This window comes from Humulus lupulus, chromosome 8 (assembly GCF_963169125.1).
Source record: "Humulus lupulus chromosome 8, drHumLupu1.1, whole genome shotgun sequence".
Taxonomy (NCBI): Eukaryota; Viridiplantae; Streptophyta; class Magnoliopsida; order Rosales; family Cannabaceae; genus Humulus; species Humulus lupulus.
The window spans coordinates 147,982,396-148,007,708 of NC_084800.1; the positions used below are offsets into that span (position 1 = coordinate 147,982,396).

The 25,313-nt window shown below is 41.9% G+C and overlaps 1 protein-coding gene across 1 annotated transcript in view; it reads right to left on the minus strand.

The window, feature by feature from the left end:
* Nucleotides 1-4,260: 4,260 nt before the first annotated feature.
* LOC133796143 (protein NRT1/ PTR FAMILY 2.7-like) overlaps nt 4,261-25,313 on the minus strand; it is a 38,537-nt gene continuing 17,484 nt past the window's right edge. The window contains exon 2 of the mRNA XM_062233625.1: nt 4,261-5,050. Coding sequence (XP_062089609.1) covers nt 4,261-5,050 — 790 coding nt within the window. The remainder of the gene's footprint in view (nt 5,051-25,313) is intronic.

Below are 25,313 nucleotides of genomic sequence, written 5' to 3' on the forward strand. Positions count from 1 at the left end.
GGTTTCTAATTAAAGTTCTAGCTTCCGGGACATCGAATTCCACCAAACACGGTAGTAGAATCGATCCTGAGCATCCTAGACTAGGTTCCCGCACTTAAAACCTCCAAAAGGCTAAATGCAACGCCCTGGATAGCCAAGACCGCTACACTGTGTACTTATAAAGTGCAAGACTTGCTAATCAAGTCATTAATTTAAAAATGTGTCATTAACTTAAGTGTTCTAGGGTTAAAAGACATTTTTGGTCTCAAATGATACATTTTATAAGTTGTAATCAGTTTACAGTAGGGATCCCCAAAAGATCAGTGTTTAAAAGCCAGTTTACAAAACCTAACAATTAAAAGTAAATATTAGCCATACTTAGGCAAAATACAAGGTTCTGGTCCTCTTGTCCCTGTAATCTCCTTAACCGTGGCGGCTGAGTGGCCTGCCATGTACATTCACCCTGCAGAGCTCTCCAACCAAAGCTAATTGGCCTTGCCTTTGCCTTTACCTGCACCACGCAGCACCCATGAGCCGAGGCCCAGCAAGAAAACAACATACACAACATATACAACAATCTCAAACAGACATACTAGTAAGCATGTTCAGCTATCAAATCCATATCATATAAGCATATTTCAAGGTACAAGCAACTTCAATCTCACTTAGATTATTCAACAATCTCATCTATCACAAAGTACAGTATTCAATTTACACAAATACTAGGGTTGACACCTTAGGCCGCACCCTCTGTTTAACCCACTGACTCCGGCCCGCTTAAGCCGAGCTCAGTGCATAATAAGCTATCCTCAGATACCAGTGTCCGAGCCGTGCCAATTGCACAAGTTAACCGTGGCTCGCTTAGGCCATTGGTTACAGTTTACATGGCATAATACCATTCTTTCAATCATTTATAGTAGGGAGCCCTTAGTCCCGTTCAAATATTCAACCGGGTGTAGTTTTCTTACCTTTAGTCTATACGGTTACTGAATTACAAGCAATGCCCCTCAAGCACGATCCGTTCCCGAGCCTAAGCTTTTATCACCTAGTCACAACAAAAGTATAGGGTGTCATTAATACTCGAATATAGGTTTCCGGTTACAAAACTAACTCCTGGGAATCCGAATTCCACCAAGCATGGTGGTGAAATCAATCCCGAGCATACTATAGCACACTCCCATGCCTAAAACTCTCAAAAGTTCATGTGCACAACCAAGGGCTGCGGCCCTTGAATCTTAGCCGCGGACCTAGCCTTAAACAGAGCCAAGGACCACCCCTAAAAGAGGACACACGCCGCAGCCCTTGCCTTGGGTGCCGCGGCGCTCACATTTGGCTGAGCTCCCTCCTTTGGCTGAGCTCCCTTGGCTCATCTTCATCCTAGGACCGCAACACTCTAGAACAGAGTCGTGGCCCTTCCCTTCGTGCCCAGAAAACCCATCATTGCTAAGCTTGAAACCTTGCCTTAAACCATCCCAAAGCTCCCCAACTCATAACCAATTAATCCCAACTTCTTTGGCATGACTTAAACAACATAATTCCACAGAAAACTCAGCCTAACACACGCTAATCTTGTCTTTTTAATTTCAGAAACCCAAGAACTCAAACACCCAAAACTAACCAACCAAGACTCAAACTCAAATCATCAATTCATGAAACAAAGCTTACCTTCTTGATTGAACCCTTCCTTTAGCCAAAACCCAACTGTTTCCAAGGATTTTCCCAGCTCAATTCCACCCTAATTATCAATTGAACAACACCTCAATAACCAATTGGTACACAAGGTCAAACTTCAGAAAAAACACAGGCATTACCCTTACCTTAGTCTTGATTCAGTCCTGGTTTATTCACTGAGCTAAGCCTCAAGATTACTCTTGAATCTCTCTAAACTTCCAGCAATTCTTCAGCTCCAATCCTCAATTCCCTTGAGTGCTTCTAGTTAGTTCCCTTTGTTTCTCTTGAGAGTGAGAGTGAGAGTAACCAACTGAGAAAGAGATTAGGTCGGTTTATTTTTCCCTAAAGGCTTCCTAACTCTTGTCTTACTTGTTAAGCTAATCCCAAGGCTCGGGGTGCCGGAACTGTCCCCGAGGCCAAAACGGTAAAATCCCCCAATATTCCCGCCTAGACATCCTAACCTCAAATATATCTCCATATATTTATTTTCATGACCCGATAGTCCAAATCGCTACCCGATACCTAAAATACCCCTGACTTGTCCAAAGTCATATCTTAAGTCCCGTTGTGACTTTTCCCGCTATCTGACCCTAGGATCGTCTCGAGTTGCGCTCCAAGAACCTGGCCACATAATAATGTGGTTCTCACATATATCACATAAATACTCATATTATCACGTAACATCATTAATTATCATATAATTATCACTAATCACATATTCACACATTTCAGTCAATAGTATTCACTCTAATCCCAGTTATGCCCTCCCGACACACTAATCAAGGCCCTTAAGCCTTATTAGCGAATTTGGGTCGTTACACTAAAAGTGCCCATAAGGGCTGCGACCCTTAAGAACCCTGCCATGACCCGCCCCCTGAAGCAGAGGCTATGCCTCCCTGAACACAAACACTGTAATGACCCAAATTCGCACTAAGAGGTAGTGTAAGAGATAATTTCTCAACATCATATTGGGTATTCGCACTAGGAGGTAGTGTGGTTTCTTTCGGCTCAAAGAAACTAACTTGCATTTCACAGTTAACCATGGAAGCTGAGTTCATAGCTCTAAAGGCTACCAGCAAAGAGTTCGAATGGTGTATACAACTTTCCCTTTCATGAATGATAAAGTTACAATTATCTATACTAGCTTGAGCTTACAATAGTGTATACAATGGGATGTCTAGACATATAAATCTTAGACATGATTATGTGAGATAATTGATTCAAGATGGAATCATTTCTATATCTTATGTTAGATTTAGTGAGAATTTAGCAGATCCTTTTACTGAACCTCTCACAAAGGAGTTGGTGAGCACAACATCAAAAGGGATGGGATTGAAACTCCTAGAATAAAATTCACCAATGATGGCAACCGCGACTTAAACTTAGGGAACCTAATCTAGATTTCAATAGGTAACAACAAGTCTTTAATAACTGAATAGGTGCAACGCTAACCAAAAAGTAAAGTCTCGTCCATGTGTATATAGTGTTGTTTGTTACCGAAAAGAGGGTAATTAAGCTTAAGAAGCTTTTAATGAAATTAAGTTGAGTGCAACAAGTATTTATAAAGTTAATAAGGATGCTGTAAATATTTCACCTATATGAACTTAGAAGTAATGATGCCTCTCATTGGAAGTTTTTTAGTCTCTCTCGGCATATTTCATTAATGGATGACCGCATGGTCATAACGGTGCTAAGCTTGTAAGAAGGAAACTTGAAATTCAATTAGAGGTGTGTGAGGTGTTACCGGTTTTGTCATATGGAATAGTTCGATCACTCCTTCTAACTCACACACACACTCTCTCTCTCTAGCTCTCCAAGACTCTCAATTTTCTCCCAGAAAATTCATCAAGAATGCTTGACTTTAGAATTTCATAGGCATATTGTATCCCACTCCTTATTCAACCTTTTAGAAACCTCAAGTAACTCTCATAGTGGTTTGCAATAAAGGTTTTTGACAAAGATTCTCAAATTGTGCAAGCCTTTGTGTTATTTTGTGTTATTATTTCCATTGGATCTTGTGATTATTGTTTGTAACCCCATTGTTGTGCTAACCACTTAGTGTTTTTAGGAGAATATTCATTACCATCAGTTAAAAGAAGTTCAAGCTAGAAGGTGGTTGCAGAAAACATGATTTGAAGATTGGTACAAGATTCTTGGGGCTTAAGTCAAGAGAAAGTCTTATTGTGCATAAGCCAAGTGATGAATTGTTTATACTATTGATAATGTTACTAATCATATTTTATTTATGGGTGTGGCGGGCAATGAACTATGAAAACCAAATAATCATGTCAAAATTCCATGTATCATTTAAATTTCTCTATATTTACATTTTATTGTCTAAAGTTGCAATTACAAAGTAAAAATCTACTAGAGCAACTGTTCAATGTGTTACAATAACTTGTTATATTTTGCTTTGAGATGAAAGTTGTATAATTAATCACTTAATAATACTAAAATAGGAATTTCAATGAAAAATTATAAAATCACTCATTCCCAAAACTATATCACTAATATATAATATAATTGACATTTTCTTAAAATATAAAATAAAAAATTACTGAAGGTACTTCCATGTAGTTTTCAGCAGACCATTAATTATGAACAACATAGTTAAACTTGGTACTTGTACAATTTAGTACAAACCAAAAAATATCCAAAATTCAGCACTCCAATCACCACAAAAAACCAATACATATTATCTACTCTTCCTTGATTTATGTTATTAGGTAACCAACCCGTAGTATGGTCTATAAGATCAGTGACAACCACACTAAGGTAATATCCTAATCCAATTAATAGTGATATGATAGTTGTTGAAGTACTTTTCAGCGATTCAGGAAATTCTTGGTAATACAATGCAACTTGGCTAGGAAAATGAAATGCCTCGCCTATTCCTACAATCACTAGACTTGGCACGAGCCATAAGGTTGACATGGCCACGACTGACTTGGATGGATCTGCTCGTGCCAAGTGGAGCCGTTTTGCTTCGGTTGTGCCAATTTCCACAATACCTATTATGTTAATGATGTGTCTGATCCCTATTCGTTGAAAAGGTGATAGAGCTCGGCCGCGTAAATTTTGCCACTTGTTAAGTAGGTAACGGTCGACGATGAAGATTGAGATGGCAGTGGTTACAAGTGTGAAGGCTAGGAATGTGCCAGCTGGGATTTTGATGGAGCCCACCACCTGCCTATCCATTGCTAGGGCTTGGATTGTTGATAAGCTATTAAACATGGCGATGGTGGTGGTTAAGAGAATGTCGGTTGACCATAAAGGAATGAGCCTGAATACTCTTTTAAGGTCTTCCACTTCTTCAACTGTGCATAGTTTCCATGATTTTGTGTGAACGCTATCAATTTGTTCGTCGTTTTCAGCTTTCAAGCAAGCACGATTCAAGAACCTGCGCGCTTATAATATATATTAGCAATAAAAATTGTTTAAACGACAGCGAAATTAAACATTATAGGGTAGGAGGAGAAAAAGACCCGACAACGAAAGTTGTGTCTTGCTTCTGTACAATATATATAATAGTGTATAATGTAATTAAGTAGACATATCAGTTGGCTATTAATTATGAACCAAGTGAACTGTCTGCAAGTCTATGTAGAGTTATACTTTATTATAGATGATAGTGTTATTTTTGGACCAATATATAGAAGTTGTTGGTACGTACATATTGTATATATTTTACTACAACATGTAATATAAACAATCATGTATAGGAAATGTTGATATTATATAGATAGTGGCACAAAAATATAACATATTAAGTAGACACAACAATAATATGATAGGATTATTCCGATTGTAATAATGAGGCATAGTGTGTATTGAAATTAGGTGTACTACAAGATTAGGTTTATTATATGAAATATTTAATTATCACTATATATCTCTATATATATACATGTAGGGTACGTAATTATCAGTGACTAATGGTTTTCAAAAAGTAAAACTTGAATTTTATACTACATGTAACGTGACAAAATAAGATATTATATAATTGTAACATCAACCATCTACCAAGAGTATTATATTTATTTATCTAAAAAAAATAATATTATATTTATTTATATATATAATTTTTTTATATATATTATGGGCTAGTTCTTTTTTACACCCTTTTATGCTCTTCATGTTTTTTTGGCTCTTAAACCGTTATAATTCCAATTTTTTTTATAAATAGTATATATTGTAGTTATAGTAGACATTGCATTATTTTTTTTTTAATTTCGTATAATTTGTAATGCCGAAATCATGACTCAAACATTCTCAGTAAATATGCCTATAAAAAATAAGCACGGATACAACAAAATATTTAAACTATGTTTTTGACATTGTAAATTATTCAAATTTTTTCAAAATCTAATAATGTACCCACTATAACTATATTGTACACACTCATATAAAAATATTGAAATTATAATTTTTTCAAAAACTAATAAGGTACTCACTATAATTATTATATTGTACACACTCATATAAAAAAATTTGAATTTATAACTATCCAGCTATCAAAAAAATAAGAGAAATCCCCTAGAGTATGGTTTTACAATTAAGTTTCTCACATCATTAGTATTTTTTCTTTTTGCAGAAACTTATTGATTACAGGTAATGTACTGTTAGTTTTTGAAAAAATAAATTGCACACGCTAGCTTATTTTATAATGTCTGAAACTATTGATTCATTATTTATACTATTTTTATTAAATTTAGTTTTCATATTATACGCAACCTTTTTCGACACGTGATATTTTGGAGAAGGGTAAAATAACTTATTTAATCTGCTTGTAACAACCACTAAAGGCTGTTTACACAGATTAATTATTTAGGCGTTGAACATTATATATAGGACTTTGAGTTTTTTTTTTAGATTATTTAGGATTTTTACCCCGAACTATTATCAGTACCGTATCGTGTTCCTTAATTTTTTCAGGCTGTTAAAAATTCCTCCGAAATATTTACAGTAATGTAAAGAAAGACTTCCGTTAACTTTTAACACATGTGGCTAACAGAAAGCTGACATGACTCTTTATATGCTAATGTGTCTTGGTCATATCAGCACTATGTGTGTAATTTTAAAATTAAAAAATCTATAATCATATTAAAAATTAATGAATTAAACACTAAAAAATAGAATTAATAAATTAAACCCCTTTTTATATATTAAAAAAAATAAAAACTATATTTAAAAACAATAAAATTACACACATGGCGCTGACATGGCCAAGACACATCAGTATGTAAAGAGCCATGTCAGCATTCTGTGTTGAAAGTTAACGGAAGTCTATTTTTACATTACTGTGAATATTTCGGGGAGAATTTTTAACGGCCTAAAAAAATTAAAGGGCACGATACGGTAGTGATAATAGTTCGGGAGGTAAAAATCCTAAATAACTTTTTTTTTATTATTATTACTCAAGATAGTTCAAATGACTGCTTTGTAAACGTTTTTTTTAGGGACAATGCTTTCTGAAAGCGAAATGCACAGTAAATTATTTATCATTATTGTGGTTAATCACTAAATTTTATATACTCATTTGAAAAGGGGTTAGCTATTTTTATTTTTTTGGAATTGTAAATTATATCATTTGAAATAACAATATAGTATTTCAGCAAAATGCTAACAACTAAAGTTGTTATAAAGTGTATAACTTATTCTAATCTCTTTCAAATGACGGGTCTAATTTTTTTTTTGTTGGACATAGTTTGAGAAACAATTAGTCCGTAATTTATAAAAACAAAATATTTATCTTGTTAATTATGATTATTATTTTTTTTATGAAATTTTGATTTTTTTAAATTTATAGAAAGGCTACCTGATTACATGGCGAACACATATTTATTAAATTAAAGAAATAAAAAAATCTTAGTTAAGCATTATATATAAAAATTCAAAATTAATGTAGAAAAAAAATATTTACCTACTGGTAACTTGCTATACTAAGTTACTATGTTGTCACATCATCATAATTGTTAGTACCTATCTATGGGTAGTAACCATTGAGAATTCTTCCATATACATATATATATATTATATTATAGGTAGAAGTAATATGCAATGCACGCTTGCTTAGTTGTAAAGTTGTAAACATTGTCTATAATTTTAATAAAAATTGATTCAGTGTTTTTTTTTAAATATATATAGATATAATAGAATGAATTATAATTCTATAGTATATATAATTATTTATATCAATAATCTCTATATATATGACATCTAAACAAAACATTGACATAGATATATATTTACATGGTTACATGACATATATATGAAAAATATAATAATTGTTGACCCATGATTTAGCCAACTGACACGGAGTCAAAATATGAATGATATAGACGAATATGTATAGATAATAACGTAATGACAAAAGTAAAGAAAATACAGTAATTTATAGTGGTTCGGCCCCAGGATCTGGTAATGACCTACGTCCACTTAGAATAATATTGATATGGGATCAAAAGTGTGATAAGAGAACTTGGGTTCAATGAGTTTCAACACTCCTCCTCAACAATACAAGTTTACTCAGATAATTTCTATAATCTCTATGATTTCCGGGCTCCAAAAGTCCCTTCCCATGAGCCATCTCCTGCTATTTATAGGCTCATGGAGGGTTGCCCAATATTGTTACAAATATTATCCCCTGAATCATGGGATATTCAGAAGATTGCATGAGATAAATTCGGGATTCATAAGATCTTTCCATAAATGTTGTTTTGCCAGCGGAACCACCGACCAGTCTGGTCGTGGTAAAGACAAGTCTGTCCTGCTTCTGGTGTGTCTCCTGGTCGATACTCTAGCAGACGCTCCAGGTGTCAGCCACGTGTCAAGAGATTATTCGCCACGTCACAAATGCTAATTTATTGGATAACATTTGCCCCCCAAAGTTTATTTACCACGAACAGTAAATAAACTTTGAGCGAACGACCCTTCGGTAACCCCTCCTGACGTGTCAGAGCCCTTCGTGCGTTCTTGAAAAAAGCAAACCACTCCTGTCTAATCAAGGCTTTTTAGTTTCCCAGAAACAATTTTGATGGCCATTACGCTTCCCCATACTTCGAAAATGGAAAACTAATGATCACGCCTTTTGAATACCAAAGACAAACTTATATAAGGTTACTTGAGCCACTTCTTTTCTTTTTACGCACGTCACCTCTCTGTCGAAAACCCTAAAAACCAGAGCTTTACTCTCTCCGGCGAACATTCCTTTGTGCTGTAGGATCAGATGGTGGGCTCATTGACTCCCGAAACTCTCACTTCCATCTTCACGACCACTTTCCTTGGTAAGTTACTTTGAAACTCCATGCTTCTAACCTTTCGTGGTGCATGCTTTTAAATGGTGTACTGTTTGAATCTCTTGGTTTCTGGTTTTTTGAACGCCTGTAGACAAGATGTTTTTGTAGGCAAAGTAGGCTTTTGAGTAGGTTTAAAACCCATGATTAGTGCTTTTCAGGACGTAGGATCGAAGTAGCATTTCGATTTTTTAAACCAGTTAGAAATAATTTTTTCCCGTCGTAAGGGGAGTCGAAAAAGCTTTTCAGGAAAACTTTTCACTTTCACCCTTTTGGTCCGTTTTTTAAACTGTTTGCACAGAGAGACTTAGTTAGAATGCTATTATATAAAGGCTTAGCTTTTCTACTCGACCAGCGTTACTTTAAGAATCTCCTAGATTCCTCTGACCTCGCCTCCCCATTCTTCTGTTTGCAGATTTTGATGCCAGATTTGTGGGGAGGTGAGAGACCCATCGACGACGACCTCCTCGCCCAACTGCTCGAGGGAGAAGAACAACCAGCCGATCATATCCACCAGATACCTTTCTCACGAGCCTCTTCCAGACCGCACCCTTCTCCTTCAATGGCCCGTTCAAAATCCTCTGGCAAGAAAATGCCCGAATCTGAAAGTAACCCTTCTTCTTCTGCCCAGCCTGATTCGCAGGCGGGGGCTCCCTCGACCAGTGGCCGAGAGAATCTTGTTCCTGACCCCAATATCCAAACTAGGGCTCGTCCTCGTCATCGCAATCCGCCTGATGTCGAGTGGTACACTCCTCCAGCCAGTTCGATGACCCTTCGAATGGTCGCCAACTGCTTCAGAAAATACCCTCTAACGGGGGTAACCATTACACGTCCTACTGCGGAGCAGAGGGCTAATCGTCCAGGAGGAGCAAACAGCGCCTGGTCCCGGTATCACATTGAAGCGGGGGCTTATCTCCCTCTTCATCCTTTCTTTGTGGGGGTGGATAATTATTTCGGCGTCGCTCCCTTTCAAATAACCCCTAACGGATATAGGATGTTGGATGCACTCTATGTCCTATACAAACTTAACAAATGGCCAGAACCTTCACCTCATGAGGTTAACTACCTCTTTGACCTCAAGTCCAATCCTCAACACAACGGGACGAGCTTTTTTCACTTCTGCCATCATGAAACTGGCCGGACGTTTTTGAGTGGCACCACCCACATATCAAACGTGGGACATTACAACAAGGAGTACTTCTTTACTCCGGATATATCCAGTAACAACTTGGCCTTCGCGAGAGGAGGTACAAATTTGTCTTTGCCTTGGTAGATACTTTATCATAGAGTATTTCCTTTCGTCATTTCTCAAACTTGATTTGCCTTTCAGGCCCCTGGTTGCGCCCGACCCCAACACAAGACATGGTGTCAAGGTCTGAGACTCTGGCCAAGATGTCTGCCGCAACCAAATGTGTCAAGACCTTGACACTAGAAAAGAATTTGAGGTCGTCTGGCCTTCTGGCTCCTCGCCATGACAATAGAGGGTCCGAAACGGACGAACCTACTGCCGGGGGGGTTCCCGAGCAGCAACCTCCTGTGCCCTCTCCAAGGGGGAGGCCAACAGGAGTTACGATCAGGGAATCCACGGGCAGCCCTTCTGCAGAAAGGCCTTCTGCTCCCCAAGGCAAGGGGAAAGAAAAGGCCACAGAACCAGTTGTTGACTTGGAAGAGTCTTCTGATGACAATGGTAACGTTATTTCGCTTTTAAATGGTCTGCCAATCCCCTGTCACATGTTTGACGGGGATGGTAACTTTTCATATGCTCCAAATCTAGGGCCAAACTTCTTCATGCCAGAAAATGAGTATATGATTAATAGAGTCACTAGTGTAGCGACCAGTAGTTGTAGCTCGGGTATTCACTTTATTATCTTCTTTATGTTGTATTACTTACTTTCACCTTTTTCTTCCCTTACTAACCTCTTGTGTTTATTTTCATGTAGATATGTCGACTCCCAATATCTTTGACATGTACCAGGCCGAAGAGGAAGAGGAAGTCCCTCAACTTCAACGGAGGTCAAAGAAACGAGCTGGTGAAACCATTCAAGGCCCTTCAGCCAAGAAGAGTCGAACAGAAGACCTTCCTCAGGGCACACCAACTGGGCAAAGTCCTGCGCCAACTGGGCGAACTCCTACCCCTCCTTCAGCTCCTTCTGAATAGCAAAACACCCCTGCTCGGTCCAACCCTCCACCTACGCCTGCTAGGGAGCATCTTTCTCGCGAAGAGGCTCATGAGGCCAGGCTTGTGAGCCGTACCATCCGATCTGCTAAGGATCGAATTGAACGCATAGGCAAAGGTGAGCGTATTGGGGCCGCTATGATCCAAGCTGAAGAGCTACCAGTCGATCAGATCCTGAACAGGGCTCTGAACGAGATCTCCAGCGTAAGTATTTCTTTATTCCTTGAGTCTTTGTTTTTTCAGCCCTCGTGATAAGTCTTGACTTCTTTTTCTTTCGTTTATAGGCCTTACTTTCTGCCATTACTGCTCGTACCCGAGCCCAGGCCTACTTTGAGCAGATTGAGGCTAAAGTTCTCGAGAAACATCAGGTGAAGGCGGCTCAGGAGCTTTCGGCTGCTGAGGCCAAACATGCTAAGGAGTTGGAGACGGTGGTCCGAGAGAGGGATGCAGCGGTGACCAAACTGTCCACGGCTGAAGCTGCAAAAGATGCAGCGGTTAAGCTGAGGGAAGAGTACCGGTCGTACAACAAAACTCATCTCCGCGAAATCAAGCATCTGGAGGGGGTAGTCAAGTCTAAGGATGAGACTATTGCCACTCTCGAGGGCAAGGTGCAGCAGTCGGAGCTTGACAACTCCAAGAATCTGGAAAAGTACAAAAGGACGACACTCCGATGTTTCTATAACTTCTGGAAACACAATCAGGGTGCTGACTTCAGCTACCTTTCAGAGGAAGTCAGAGTTGTGGAGTTGGCTCGGTGCGCTGCTCAACTGGCTGAAGAGGAGGCAAGAGCCGCGATTCCTGCAACCCCAAGCGTCGTTGGTTTGGACGAAGAAACCATCGAGGAAGAGACTGACCAAGTTGCTGCCCAGGATCCTCCTGCCCCCCATGCCTCTTAATTTATTTAACTGTCTTTCTTTCTTTTCGAACATGCGACCCACGGGTCGCAATGTAAAAACAACAGTTTCTTTTTAAACTTTGCTGCACGGGCAGTAAATCTTTTTGTTTGAACAATCACATTCAAGCAGCAATGCTTGCGGTGTAAAAGCTTAACTCTTGGTGCTATAATATTTTTACTTATTATAACGTTTGTCCGTATGACCGAACTTAGCATAGTACTTTGGCATGATTTATCGAAACATATATTTTGAAAAAATACTCTAAGTACTTGAAGCATGCTTTCACTCATTTTGTTCATGTGTTTACATACCTTGAGAGTATGCTTTGCTATCGATGTGCCTTATATGCCCCCCAAGTGATCGAGGAGCTTGAGGTCCTTGGTCACTTGCCTTGACCATGGCCTGTCCGAACATTCCTGTTCGTGCGAAAAAATGCTACTTATAATACAGCAAAACAACACACGTAATGAACAAATACTTGTAAATGTAAATTCACAAAGGTTGGCAAGAACGACTGGCTGAGCACAGTCCCTTATAATTTCGTATTAAAAATAGACTAATCATGTCTTTACGAATGATTCTGAAACAGAATCTTACATATACGAGCAGTTAGCCATACACCGTGGCTAACCCTCTTCGCAAAACTTGTAAAAATTAATAGAAAAATTTGAACAAGCCAGTCCTTTAAGAAGGGTTGTTTATTGATAATACTTGCGCAGGTGTTCTCCATTCCAGTAACGTGGAACGAGATCTCCGTTTAAGCGTTCAAGTTTGTAGGTGCCTGGGTGAAGGACTTCTTCAATCTGGTAAGGTCCTTCCCAGTTAGGTCCGAGCACGCCAGCAGTGGGGTCGCGGGTATTCAAGAAAACTTGTCGTAACACCAAGTCTCCGACGTTGAATCTTCTTTCTTTAACTTTGGAGTTAAAGTACCGGGCGACTTTTTGCTGATAAGCAGCAACTCGGAGTTGAGATTTTTCTCGTATCTCATCAATTGAGTCTAAGGACTCCAGCATTAGCTGGCTGTTTTGATCTTGATTGTACGTTAAACGCCGATGTGAGGGGGGATCTATCTCAACGGGTAACATGGCCTCATACCCATAAGCTAAGGAAAATGGGGTACGTCCTGTGGCTGTTCGATGAGATGTTCTATACGACCAGAGGACTTCAGGTAGTTGTTCTGGCCATGCTCCTTTAGCTTCTTCGAGTCTTTTCTTCAGGGTGTCCTTGAGGGTTTTGTTTACAGCTTCGACTTGCCCATTCGCTTGGGGGTGTGCGACTGAAGAAAATCTCTTAATTACCCCATGCCTTTCGCAGAAATCGGTGAACAGGTCGCTGTCAAATTGGGTTCCGTTGTCTGATACTATTTTTCTGGGCAAACCATACCGGCACACAATGTTCTTGATGACAAAGTCGAGAACTTTCTTGGTTGTGATGGTTGCGAGTGGTTCAGCTTCGACCCATTTTGTGAAGTAATCAATTGCCACAACTGCGTACTTTACTCCTCCTTTTCCTGTTGACAGGGATCCAATTAAATCTATTCCCCATATTGCGAAAGGCCACGGGCTCTGCATCTGCTTTAGCTCGTTTGGAGCTGCTCGTGGGATTTTGGAGAACCTCTGACATTTATCACACCTTCGTACGTACTCCATTGAATCCTCGTTCATCGTTGGCCAAAAATAGCCCTGTCGGAGAATTTTTTTCGCCAAACTCTGCCCCCCAGCGTGATCTCCGCAAAAGCCTTCATGCACCTCTTTCATGAGTTCCTTAGCTTTTTCTGATGTAATGCACCTGAGCAGTGGCATTGAATATCCTCTTCGGTACATAACACCGTCGAGCAGTATGTACCTAGCAGCTTGTCTTTGCAGAGTTCTGGCCTTATTTCTATCTGCTGGCAATGTCCCATTTGTCAGATATTCCAGGTAAGGCGCCATCCATGTATCTTCTATTCGAATTTCCATGCTGACTTCGGTCGCATCAATGCTTGGTTCACTTAATCTCTCTACTGGGACTATGTTCAAGGTGTCAGCGTCTTTAGCACTTGCAAGTTTGGCCAAGGCGTCTGCATTCGAATTTTGGTCTCGCGGAATCTGCTGGAGGGTGTATTTTGTAAACTGTGCTAGCAAATCTTTTGTTTTATTAAGGTAGGCCATCATTTTTGACCCTCGCGCTTGATATTCTCCCAGGACTTGATTCACGACCAGCTGAGAGTCGCTGTAAATATCGAGCGTTTTTATGTTCATATCCCTAGCCATTCTCAGTCCAGCGAGGAGTGCTTCGTATTCCGCTTCATTGTTTGACGCTGCGAAGTCAAACCTGATTGCGCAGTGAAATCGATGCCCATCGGGCGTTATCAATATCACTCCCGCTCCAGCGTGAGATTCATTAGATGATCCATCTGTGAATAGTTTCCACGAAGGAGTCTTGTCTTGAGGCATGGGCGCTTCAGGCTGTTTGCACAGCTCGTTACTGGGGAGTTCGGTGAACTCCGCAATAAAATCGGCTAAGGCTTGCCCTTTTATTGCTGCTCGCGGTGAATAAGTTACGTCGAACTGTCCCAATTCGACCGCCCATTTTAACAGTCGTCCAGCCGCCTCGGGTTTTTGGAGGACTTGCCGAAGGGGCTGGTCGGTCAGAACCGTGATAGGATGGGCTTGGAAGTACGGTCGCAACTTTCGGGAGGCTAGAATTAGGCAATATGCTAATCTTTCGATCGGTGGATATTTCAATTCTGCACCGATCAGCCTTTTGCTAACGTAGTAAACAGCTTTCTGCACACCTTCTTCCTCCCGTATCAGTACTGCACTAGCAGCAACTTCGGTAATCGCCAGATAAATATACAAAGTCTCTCTTTCGATTGGTTTTGATAGGATGGGAGGTTGCGACATATGAGCCTTTATTGTCTGGAATGCTTGCTCGCAGTCTTCCGTCCATTCAAACTTCTTATTTCCCCTAAGTAGATTGAAGAATGGAACGCACTTGTCAGTTGATTTTGAGATGAATCTACTAAGGGCAGCTATCCTTCCGGTCAGGCTTTGGACATCCTTGATCTTTCCTGGCGACTTCATATCGATCAGGGCTTTTATCTTGTCAGGGTTGGCCTCGATTCCCCTTGAATTCACTATAAACCCCAAAAACTTTCCTGACCCGACTCCAAAGGAACATTTGAGGGGATTCAACTTCATATGGTACTTGTTTAACACATCAAAGCACCTTCGCAAATCCTTCACATGTCCTTCAGCCTTCTCGGACTTTACCAGCATGTCATCCACATATACCTCCATGCTTACTCCGATCAGCTCCTTGAACATGTGGTTGACCAGTCGTTGGTAAGTCGCACCTGCGTTTTTTAGTCCAAAAGGCATTACCTTGTAACAATATAAGCCCGTATCGGTCCGAAAGCTGGTATGATCCTCATCAGGGGGATGCATGCTGATCTGATTGTAGCCTGAATACGCATCCATGAACGAAAGGATCTCATGCCCAGCAGTTGCATCGACTAGCTGGTCGATCCTCGGGAGTGGGAAGCAGTCTTTTGGGTAGGCTTTATTGAGGTTTGTAAAATCCACACAGGTCCGCCATTTGCCGTTAGGCTTGGGGACCAGCACCGGATTGGAGACCCGTGATGGATAAAACACCACCCTGATGAACCCATTTTCTTTAAGTCTTTCGACTTCCTCTTTCAAGGCTCTCGATCTGTCTTTATCGAGCAGCCTTCTTTTTTGTTGCACCGGTGGAAAGACTTTGTTCACGTTCAGGATATGGCTGATCACTGCAGGATCTATTCCGACCATGTCTTTATGCGACCAGGCGAAAACTTCCTGGTTCTCTTGCAAGAATTCCACCAGCGCCTGCTTTGCGGTAGGTTCTAAATTCTTCCCATCCCTTACGATTCGGGTCGGGTCTTTTTCATCGAGCTGGACCTCCTCCAGGTCCTCGACGGGTCCAACATTTTCTTCAAAATCCCCAAAGCGAGGATCCAAATCTATATCCTCACTTTGGGCAACACTCTATTTGGTGACTTTTCCACCTGATTGGGTTTGTCTGTTCTCCGTCATCTGCAATCGTTCTGGGGTAGCGCTCCTCGATGCTCCACTTTTTGCCTTTGTGATCGAGGCGTTATAGCATTCCCTGGCTTCCCTTTGGTTTCCCAAAACGCATCCTACCCCTGCGTCCGTTGGGAATTTCATGGCTAGATGCCACATGGAGATGATGGCCCTCAGTTCAACCAGTATGGGTCTTCCAATAACGGCGTTATACGCTGAAGGACAATCGACCACTACAAAAGTGGCGAGTAATGTCCTTGAGGCAGGCGTTGTACCCGTTGTCACTGGGAGTTTGATCATTCCGGCTGGTGCGAGTCCTTCTCCCGAGAAGCCATATATGGTTTGATTGCAGGGCTCCAAGTCCTTCACGGACAGCTTCATGCGTTCCAGCATTGATTTATACAGGATGTTCACTGAACTTCCTGTATCGACCAGTACTCTTTTTACCATCATATTGGCCATTTGGATATCCACGACCAGCGGATCGGAATGTGGGAACCGGACGTGTTGGGCATCGCCCTCAGAGAAGGTTATCCCGCACTCCTCTGAGCGGGCCTTTTTCGGCGCTCGGTCCTCCACAGTCATCATCTCAATGTCCTGGTCGTGGCGTAGAGTTCGAGCATATCGTTCTCTAGCCTTTCCGCTATTTCCTGCGAGGTGCGGGCCTCCACAGATGGTTAAGAGTGTTCCGGCTATGGGGGCAGGCTGTAATGGTGGCGAGCGTTGGCGTGTGGACGTCTGCTCGTTGCCACCTGGAGCTTCTCGTTGGGAAGTTCCCGAGGCCCGTACGTACCTTCTCAAGTGTCCTTGTCTAATGAGGAACTCAATTTCATCTTTTAGCTGGTTGCATTCATTAGTGTCATGTCCGTAGTCGTTATGGTAACGACAGAATTTGGTAGTGTCTCTTTTTGAAATGTCTTTTCGAATGGGCCCAGGTTTCTTGTAGGGCACACTAGAGCTTGTGGCCTGGTAAACCTCTCCTCGAGACTCAACGAGGGCAGTGTAGTTAGTGAACCTAGGTTCATAACGATTACCCTTGGCTCGTTTATTGTCGGAGGTGGAAGGCTCATTGTGTGGCCGTTTCCCACCATTCTTGCCATTTCCGTTGCCGTTTCCGTTGCCCTTGCCGTTGCCATTTGGTTTGGTGCCATTGGCGGGTTCGGCAGCCTTCTTACCCTTGTTCGAGGGTTTTCCATCATCGGCAATGGCTTCTTCGAGCTTGATATACCGATCAGCTCAGTCTAAGAACTCCTGGGTGGTTCTAACCCCATCCTTACGAAGAATTTTCCATAGGGGCGAACGGCGCCTCACTCCCGCGGTTATAGCCATCATTTTTCCTTCGTCCCCGACTGTCTTTGCTCCGGCTGCCGCTCGCATAAAGCGCTGGATGTAATCCTTCAGTGATTCTCCATCCTGCTGGCGGATCTCGACCAGTTGCTTTGCTTCGGTCGGGTGGACACGACCTGCGTAGAACTGTCCGTAGAACTCCCTTACGAACATTTCCCAGGAAACTATGCTTGCAGGTGGGAACTTAAAGAACCATTCCTGTGCGGCTTCAGAAAGTGTTGCAGGAAAGATCCTGCACCGAGCGTCTTCGGACACTTTCTGAATGTCCATCTGGATTTCAAACTTATTCACATGCGAGACGGGATCCCCGTATCCATCAAAGTTTGGGAGCGTAGGCATCTTGAACTTGCCGGGAGTCTCTGCGTTGGCTATTCTTTGGATAAATGGAGTGCCTTTTCTTCTATCGTGGTCGATGTAAGAGGTCCTTCCTCCGACCAGCTGTTGCACAACCTGATTTAGTGCGTCTATCTGGGCTTGCAACGCAGTAGGAATAGCTACGGTCTCTGCTGCTGGGGGGATGTTCTCACCATGATTCTCTCGACGATCATTGAGTATGTCTCTTAGATCTTCCTCTCTTCTCCGTTGCTCGCTACCTCCGAGCCGGTTGAAGACATTATTTTGCCTGGGTTGCCCCCCAGCATCTTGTCTATTTGGTTGATCATCTTGAGGTATTTGGCTCCTGCTCTTACCTCTATTTCCGTTCCTCCCATCAGCATTGTCCTTGCCTGAGTCAGCCTCATTGTAGCCGTGGCCATCTTTGAACTTTGACTGGCTGTGGTAAGACTGGTTGTTCCCTCTATTCCCGTCTCTGGCAGAAACACCCCGAGCGTTAGAGGGTGGCCTGCGCTGGTCGCGATGTCCCCGTGCATTATCATGCCGTTGGGATTCACGGACCGCAGAGCCTAACTCCGAGTCTCTCCTGTTACCAGGAGGGTAGTGACCCCTGTTCGCTTGGTGTGGCCCATCATTCTCGCGGAGTCTAGGACTACGAGGCTGTCGCTCGGCCCTATTCTGCCTTTGCTCCGGGGGATTACCTCGAGCAGCGTGGGATGGAGGATCTGCCTCGGGGTCCAGTGGAACATCGTCATGAGGCATCTGGGGCTGTTCAGGACTTTGCGGACTTGAAGGATGGACCGGTGGGCTAGGATTGGGACCTCCCTGGGGTGGCCCATTTTCAGGTTGATTAGGCTGCGAGGCAGGCGCGGCCTGATTTCTGGCCAACAGCAAGGCCGCTTCAAGGGCTGCCATGGCCTCGGTCTGGCGGCGATCCACCTCCGCTTGTCTCTCGCTTAACTCCGCCCGCTGACGATCAAGTTCCTGCTGCTGCCTTGCCATAGCTTCTGCGGCAGTCTCTTGATTGGCTCTCAGACTAGCCAACTCTTCCTACAACGTGCCCAAGGTGCTCCTCAAAGTCGCATCGTCCATTTCCCCCTCTTCAAAATCTAGCTGCGGCTCATCTTCCGCCATGCTTGCAGGGGGAGGAGGAGGTGGCGGATTCGACGGTGCAGCGGCGGCGGTCTGAGCAGCTTTCTTCCCTGCTTTCGCCATTAGTTTTATCAACAACGATGAATCGTCCTCTCAATGAAAGCACCAGAATGTTGACCCACGATTTAGCTAACTGACACGGAGTCAAAATATGAATGATATAGACGAATATGTATAGATAATAACGTAATGACAAAAGTAAAGAAAACACAGTAATTTATAGTGGTTCGGCCCCAGGATCTGGTAATGACCTACGTCCACTTAGAATAATATTGATATGGGATCAAAAGTGTGATCAGAGAACTTGGGTTCAATGAGTTTCAACACTCCTCCTTAACAATACAAGTTTACTCAGATAATTTCTATAATCTCTATGATTTCCGGGCTCCAAAAGTCCCTTCCCATGAGCCATCTCCTGCTATTTATAGGCTCATGGAGGGTTGCCCAATATTGTTACAGATATTATCCCCTGAATCATGGGATATTCAGAAGATTGCATGAGATAAATTCGGGATTCATAAGATCTTTCCATAAATGTTGTTTTGCCAACGGAACCACCGACCAGTCTGGTCGTGGTAAAGATAGGTCTGTCCTGCTTCTGGTGTGTCTCCTGGTCGATACTCTAGCAGACGCTCCAGGTGTCAGCCACGTGTCAAGAGATTATTCGCCACGTCACAAATGCTAATTTATTGGATAACAATAATATTTAAAAAAAATTAATAATTGAAATAAAATAAGAATAGAAAAAGCATAGTGTAGATAGTAGTATATATGCATCAATTATTTTTAGTTTCTAATACACCTCACAATGTCTTTTGGTGAATTTGATGAAGATAAAGAGCTTCAATCACTTGATAAAAAATAATTTATCACACAAATTTATAAGATAAAAAAAATGATGTATGCCTTTATTATTTTAAAATAAATATGATTTAATTATTTAAATTATCAGAAAAATATCATTTTTCAATTAATTAATTAATTAATTTTTGTTTAAGTTTATATTTGTTCTAGTTTTTTAATTTTTCAGTGACAACAAAAGATTATATATTATATGTTTAATATATATTGAGTTAAAGTTTAATTAAATTTTATTTAAGTTATAAAATATATGGTTTTATTATTATTAAATAATTATCATCGTAAAATATCTCAAAAATATCATATTATAATTTGTTTAATTATTTATTTTTTTAATTTTATTTAAGTTTAAGTCATGTTTACAATCTACAGTTAAATATAAAAATATTTCGTTAAAGTTAACGTAAAAAAAATAAAAACCGTTAAAATCAAGAATTTTCGTTATCTACATACTTATTATATATAAATATATGTGTGCACTCTTAATGGTTACTACTCATGGATGATTACTTTAATATTAATCATTAGATTAAGATCAATATTCCATAATTATAGTTGTTAATTAATATTTCTAAAAATAAATTTTGATTTTTTCAAATTTTTGGAAGGGTTACCTAATAAAAAACGTGTATTTATTATAAAAATATAATATTGTAAACTTTTCATTTTTCAAATGCATGTCAATTTCTAAATATCGCTAGTGTCTTTCATTGGTTGGAAACACATTAATTCACTACAACAAAATAGGAGTTTTATGACTATATTTGGGAGATATTGAAAGTCTACAATGTCTCTCATAGGGGAAGACGTTGTAGGTGAGGTCATTATAAGTATATATTTCACTCTCCCAATGAGAGAGGTGAGAGACATCCCACGTCTCCTAGTGGAAGATGTTGAAAGGTGTCCAAAAACATTAACTTTCAACCTTTCCCACTGGGAGACGTGGGAAGTCTCTCACCTCTCCCAATGGGAGACAATGAAAGTGAGTGAGAAGTCTCTCACCTTTCCCAATGGGAGATATTGAAAGTCACTAAGTCACTTTCAATGTCTCCTATTGGGAGAGGTGAGAGACTTCCCACGTCTCCCAATGGAAGAAGTTGAAAGTCAAACTGTTTTTTTATTTTTAAATAATATATATTTGTATTATTAATATATTTAAAATATATATTTATTAATAAAACAAATTTATATTGATATTTTTATTTAAATTGAAATTGAAAATTATTAATAAAACTTAAATCAACACTTTTTTAATAAAAAATAAAATTAATACTAAAATTATTCTAATATTCAATAAAATAATATAAACATATTAAAAAAATACCACAAATTAAGCCAACAACAATTAATACAATATACAAAGTCAAATTAATACAAAATACAAAACTACCACCGCGCCAAGTCTTCACCTCTGCGAGCCCTCACTACCGTGACCCATGGATTTGCAACCACCGTTTACTAGCACTCTGGCCTCCTCCCTTGTGAAAGAGAGTTTGAGAGAAGTGTGATGGGGTTGCTGAGATAATCGGGAGAGAGATGGGATATGTTTGAGGAGAAGAGAATGAGAGATGAGAAATGAAGATGAAAATGAAAATGAAAGGGGCGGCTAGGGTTCTATATTATTGAGAGGGAAGAGAGAGAGAGAGAAATGAGATAAGTAGTTGTTAGGTTTTCATTTATTATTATAATAATAATAATATTAATAATAATAATCGTGCATTGGGGAGAGAGAAGAATATGTACATTTAATAATAATAATAATAATAATAACAATAATAATAATAATAATAATAATAATAATAAATGTATGGGAGAGAGTGATGGAAATGTGGGAGGGAGTGATGGAAATGTGACCTTCAGTTTCTTTTTTCATGCTGCAGTATATATAGATTAGTTTAAATTAATAATAAATGCAAGAGAGAAAAAGAGGGATATCGTGGGTTGTTTCTCTTATTTTATTTATTTTTATTTAAATATACACAGATCTCACGTCTCCCACTAGAAGACGTGCCACGTGTCCCACGTCTTCCATTGGGAGACGTGGGACACGTGGCACATCTTTCAGTGGGAGACATTAGATGTCTCCACAGACACGTGTTTAGACTCCCTATTTTAAACGTCTCCCTGCACTTTTAATGTCTTACAATTTTAGTAATTAATAAAAACTTTCAATGTCTCCCAACATAAGACATTTAAAATCCCTCATAATTTTTAATGTCTTATACCATTGATGTAAGACATTATAAGGAGTCATTGAATCTCAAAATTGTTGTAGTGATTATGCAAAAAAAAAAAAAACTAAATTCGCAATTAATGTAAAAAAAATATATTTATTTGTTGATGACTTGCTATACCAAGTCATTATGTTGCTACATCATCATAATTGTTAGTACTCATTGTACGCCCTGGTTTTCCCACGGGCTGATTAGCAGGTCAGAGAACTTCCCCAGGTCAGAGATTTTGTTTTCCAGCTCGTACCCACTTAGCTCGGGGTATCCTCAAGAACTCGCCAATGCTGCCCAAGACTGGGTGAAGGAGTCCTTAAGGCCGAAGGTTGGGTCAGTGAAGCAGCTCGTTGTGCGAGCTGCTGCTCGTGGATCTCTGACCCTTTGTAAAGTCAACACACGCAAGATAAACGTGCCTATATCTGACATCACGTGTCCGATATCTCCCTGACTTCCCGGGCACGCATCAGGAACGTACGCATTCAGACACCCACGGCTGGGTTGGGCCGTGCGGCCCATTATCTCCTTACATACTGATTAGACCATACTTATGTGTCAGGTTTAGGAATTAATCATAAATGTTACAGAGTTGATATGACCAATGGTAAGGTCACGTGATGACCTCCCTACCAACTTCCAGGTGCCTTCTCCTATAAATATGGGGACCCTGGGAGTTGATAGGGGTTGTAAAAAATAGTCTCTGAAGAGTCATATACTTTGTAAACCAAATCAATAATATTGACTAGTGGAGTAGAAGGATTTTAACCTTGGAACCACTTAAAAACGTGTCTTGAGTCACATAGTTCATTCTCTAAGATTTCATATCTGTGACGGTTCTACTTTCAGCACTAATCCCTTTCTCTTCTTCTCTTAATTACCTGTTGGCGAAGAACTGCGTCAACAGTTTGGTGCTTTCATTGAGAGCAAGTTCGATTAGTGCTACCACAAACATCCAACTATGGTGACCACTCGATCCAGGCATGGCAACGAAATAGAACAACATGATGGGTAGGATGCCCACCATGTTTCCATCCCTGATGAGCAAATTCCTGAAGTCCAGCAGAGGACAGGAAAGCAGCCGGCGGGCCAGGACGACACTGGTAGCTCAGCACCCCGGCCACCTAATCCGAACCCGTGTTATTATACTGCGGTGGAGATGGAGAATGCTCAACTGAGGAGTCAGTTGGCAACAGCCGGTCGGCAAATCCAGGATATTCTGGCCCGACTACCCCCTCTCACAGCCAACGTTAACGTTGGAGAGAGGCAAGGTGAGGCTCCTAAGTCTCGCCGGAGTAATCGGTCCAGACATAGCCGTTCAGACAGGCCTCATGCAGCCAACTCCGCCCCTTCATCACACCATCAAGAGGCAAACTTCAGGGAAATGCCTGGGGTCAGACAACAGCAATACAGCCGTTCGGTTAGGACGTCAACCCCTAGCTCTCAACCTTCCTCGAGGGCGCCCAGGAGAGCTCGAGGAAACTCCCGAAGGAGATCCGGGGCAGGCCAGCAGCGCCAGCCCGTCCCAGAAGACCGTCCTGCACCTCGTCCAGCTCGCCTTGTGCAGGACCAGCAAGCTGGCAGGGCCGAAAGGCCCCCGCCAAATTTGATCCGTACGGACGGAACTAGGATCGCCTCCCCAGTCAGGCATCCTCCTTCTCCAATCAGATACCCATCTCCTCAGCCCATTCGGGACGTCCCAGCCTACGGGAGTAGTAGGAGAGACCCGCCGTCGGCTGGGCCTTCTTGGCGCAGCAGGGTGCCAGGGGAAGGATCAGATCGTAACCGCCAAAGACGCACTCCAAGCCTATCCAGCAGGAGCCACTGGACCGGTAGCCGCCGGAGTGATCTCTCGGGAGGAGACCTGCGTCAGCGACTGAGTTCAGCACAAAGTCACCAGACTACGCAGGGAGGCGACCTCCGAGATGACCTCAACTCTCACAGAGACGATCGAACCGAAGATGGTAGGCAGGCCCGCTCGGCGGGAGTCCGATCCGAAGTACGTAATGGAGGGAATGTCCCAAATAACCTATCTCAAGATAGGAGGGGCAACAACCCACCTAATGTGTACAATGGGTCCGGAGCTGTGGAACAGCCCCGGAATAACCCAGGATCTCAGGACAAAACCCTCGAGCGCCTAACTCAGATGGAGGAGCTGATGAGAAAGCTCCTGACAGAAAAAGAAAAAGACGAGTATGACTCTGGCGACGAAATGGAACTCTTCGCCCCCAATATAGAAGCGACGGCCTACCCATCTGGTTTCTGTATGCCCCATTTGTCAAAGTTCAACGGGGACGGGGACCCGTCGGATCATTTGGGGATGTTCAACACCCTAATGATGGCTCATAACATTGGCCCGGAGCTGCGTTGCTTGATCTTTCCTTCCACACTGATCGGACCTGCCAGGCAGTGGTTCAAGCAAAGTAAAAGACAGTCAATCAGTTCCTGGAAGACTTTTTCAGCTGACTTCAAAAGGGCATTCCGCGCCTCCCAGGCCGCCCGAATCTAGGCAGATTCCCTAGCTAACGTGAGACAACAGCCCGGTGAAACGCTAAAAGCCTACTTGAGCAGATTCGCGAATGTCGCTGCTCGAGCTCGGGACGCTGACGATAGCTCTAAGCTCATGGCCATGAGAACCGGAATCCTGGTCGAAGGAGACCTGTGGAAAGATATTCAGAGGAAGGGAGTCGGCTCGGTTAACGAATTCCTTAACAGAGCCCAAGAATGGATAAACTTAGAAGAAGCTGAAGCTTCAGCCGCGGGGACCAGCCAGGTTCCCGAGAAGCCCGCTGGGGCAGGGACGGAGATCGCGGTGGCAATTCCCGGCGACGCGCAGAACAACCAGCCTGGCGGGGGCAAAAGAAAGGGAAACGGTGAAAACAGCCAGCACGGTCAAAAGAAGAATAAGTCTGTGGATAAATTCAAGCCCATGTTCACAACATATACCAAGCTCACCCAGTCCAGGGAAAATATTTTCCTGGCCAACGCTGCTCGGGTCCCCTGGAAGAGGCCGGAGCCATTGAAACACCACAAGGGAAAGAGAGATACTTCGAAGTTCTGCCGTTTCCATAACGACATCGGCCACAATACCGTCAATTGCAAACATCTAAAAGATGAAATCGAGACTCTCATCCGAGCAGGCCCCTTGGCGCAATATTCACGAAACAGGGTCCCAGCGGGTCGACCAACTGCAGAAGTCCCAGCCAATCAGCCCGGGCCTCGGGTAGATCAGGACATCCCTCCTCCCGTGATTGAGGGAGAGATATCCACCATCTCTGGAGGGCCGCATATGGCTGGCACGAGCAGAGGCGCACAGAAGAGGTATGTGAATGAGTTAA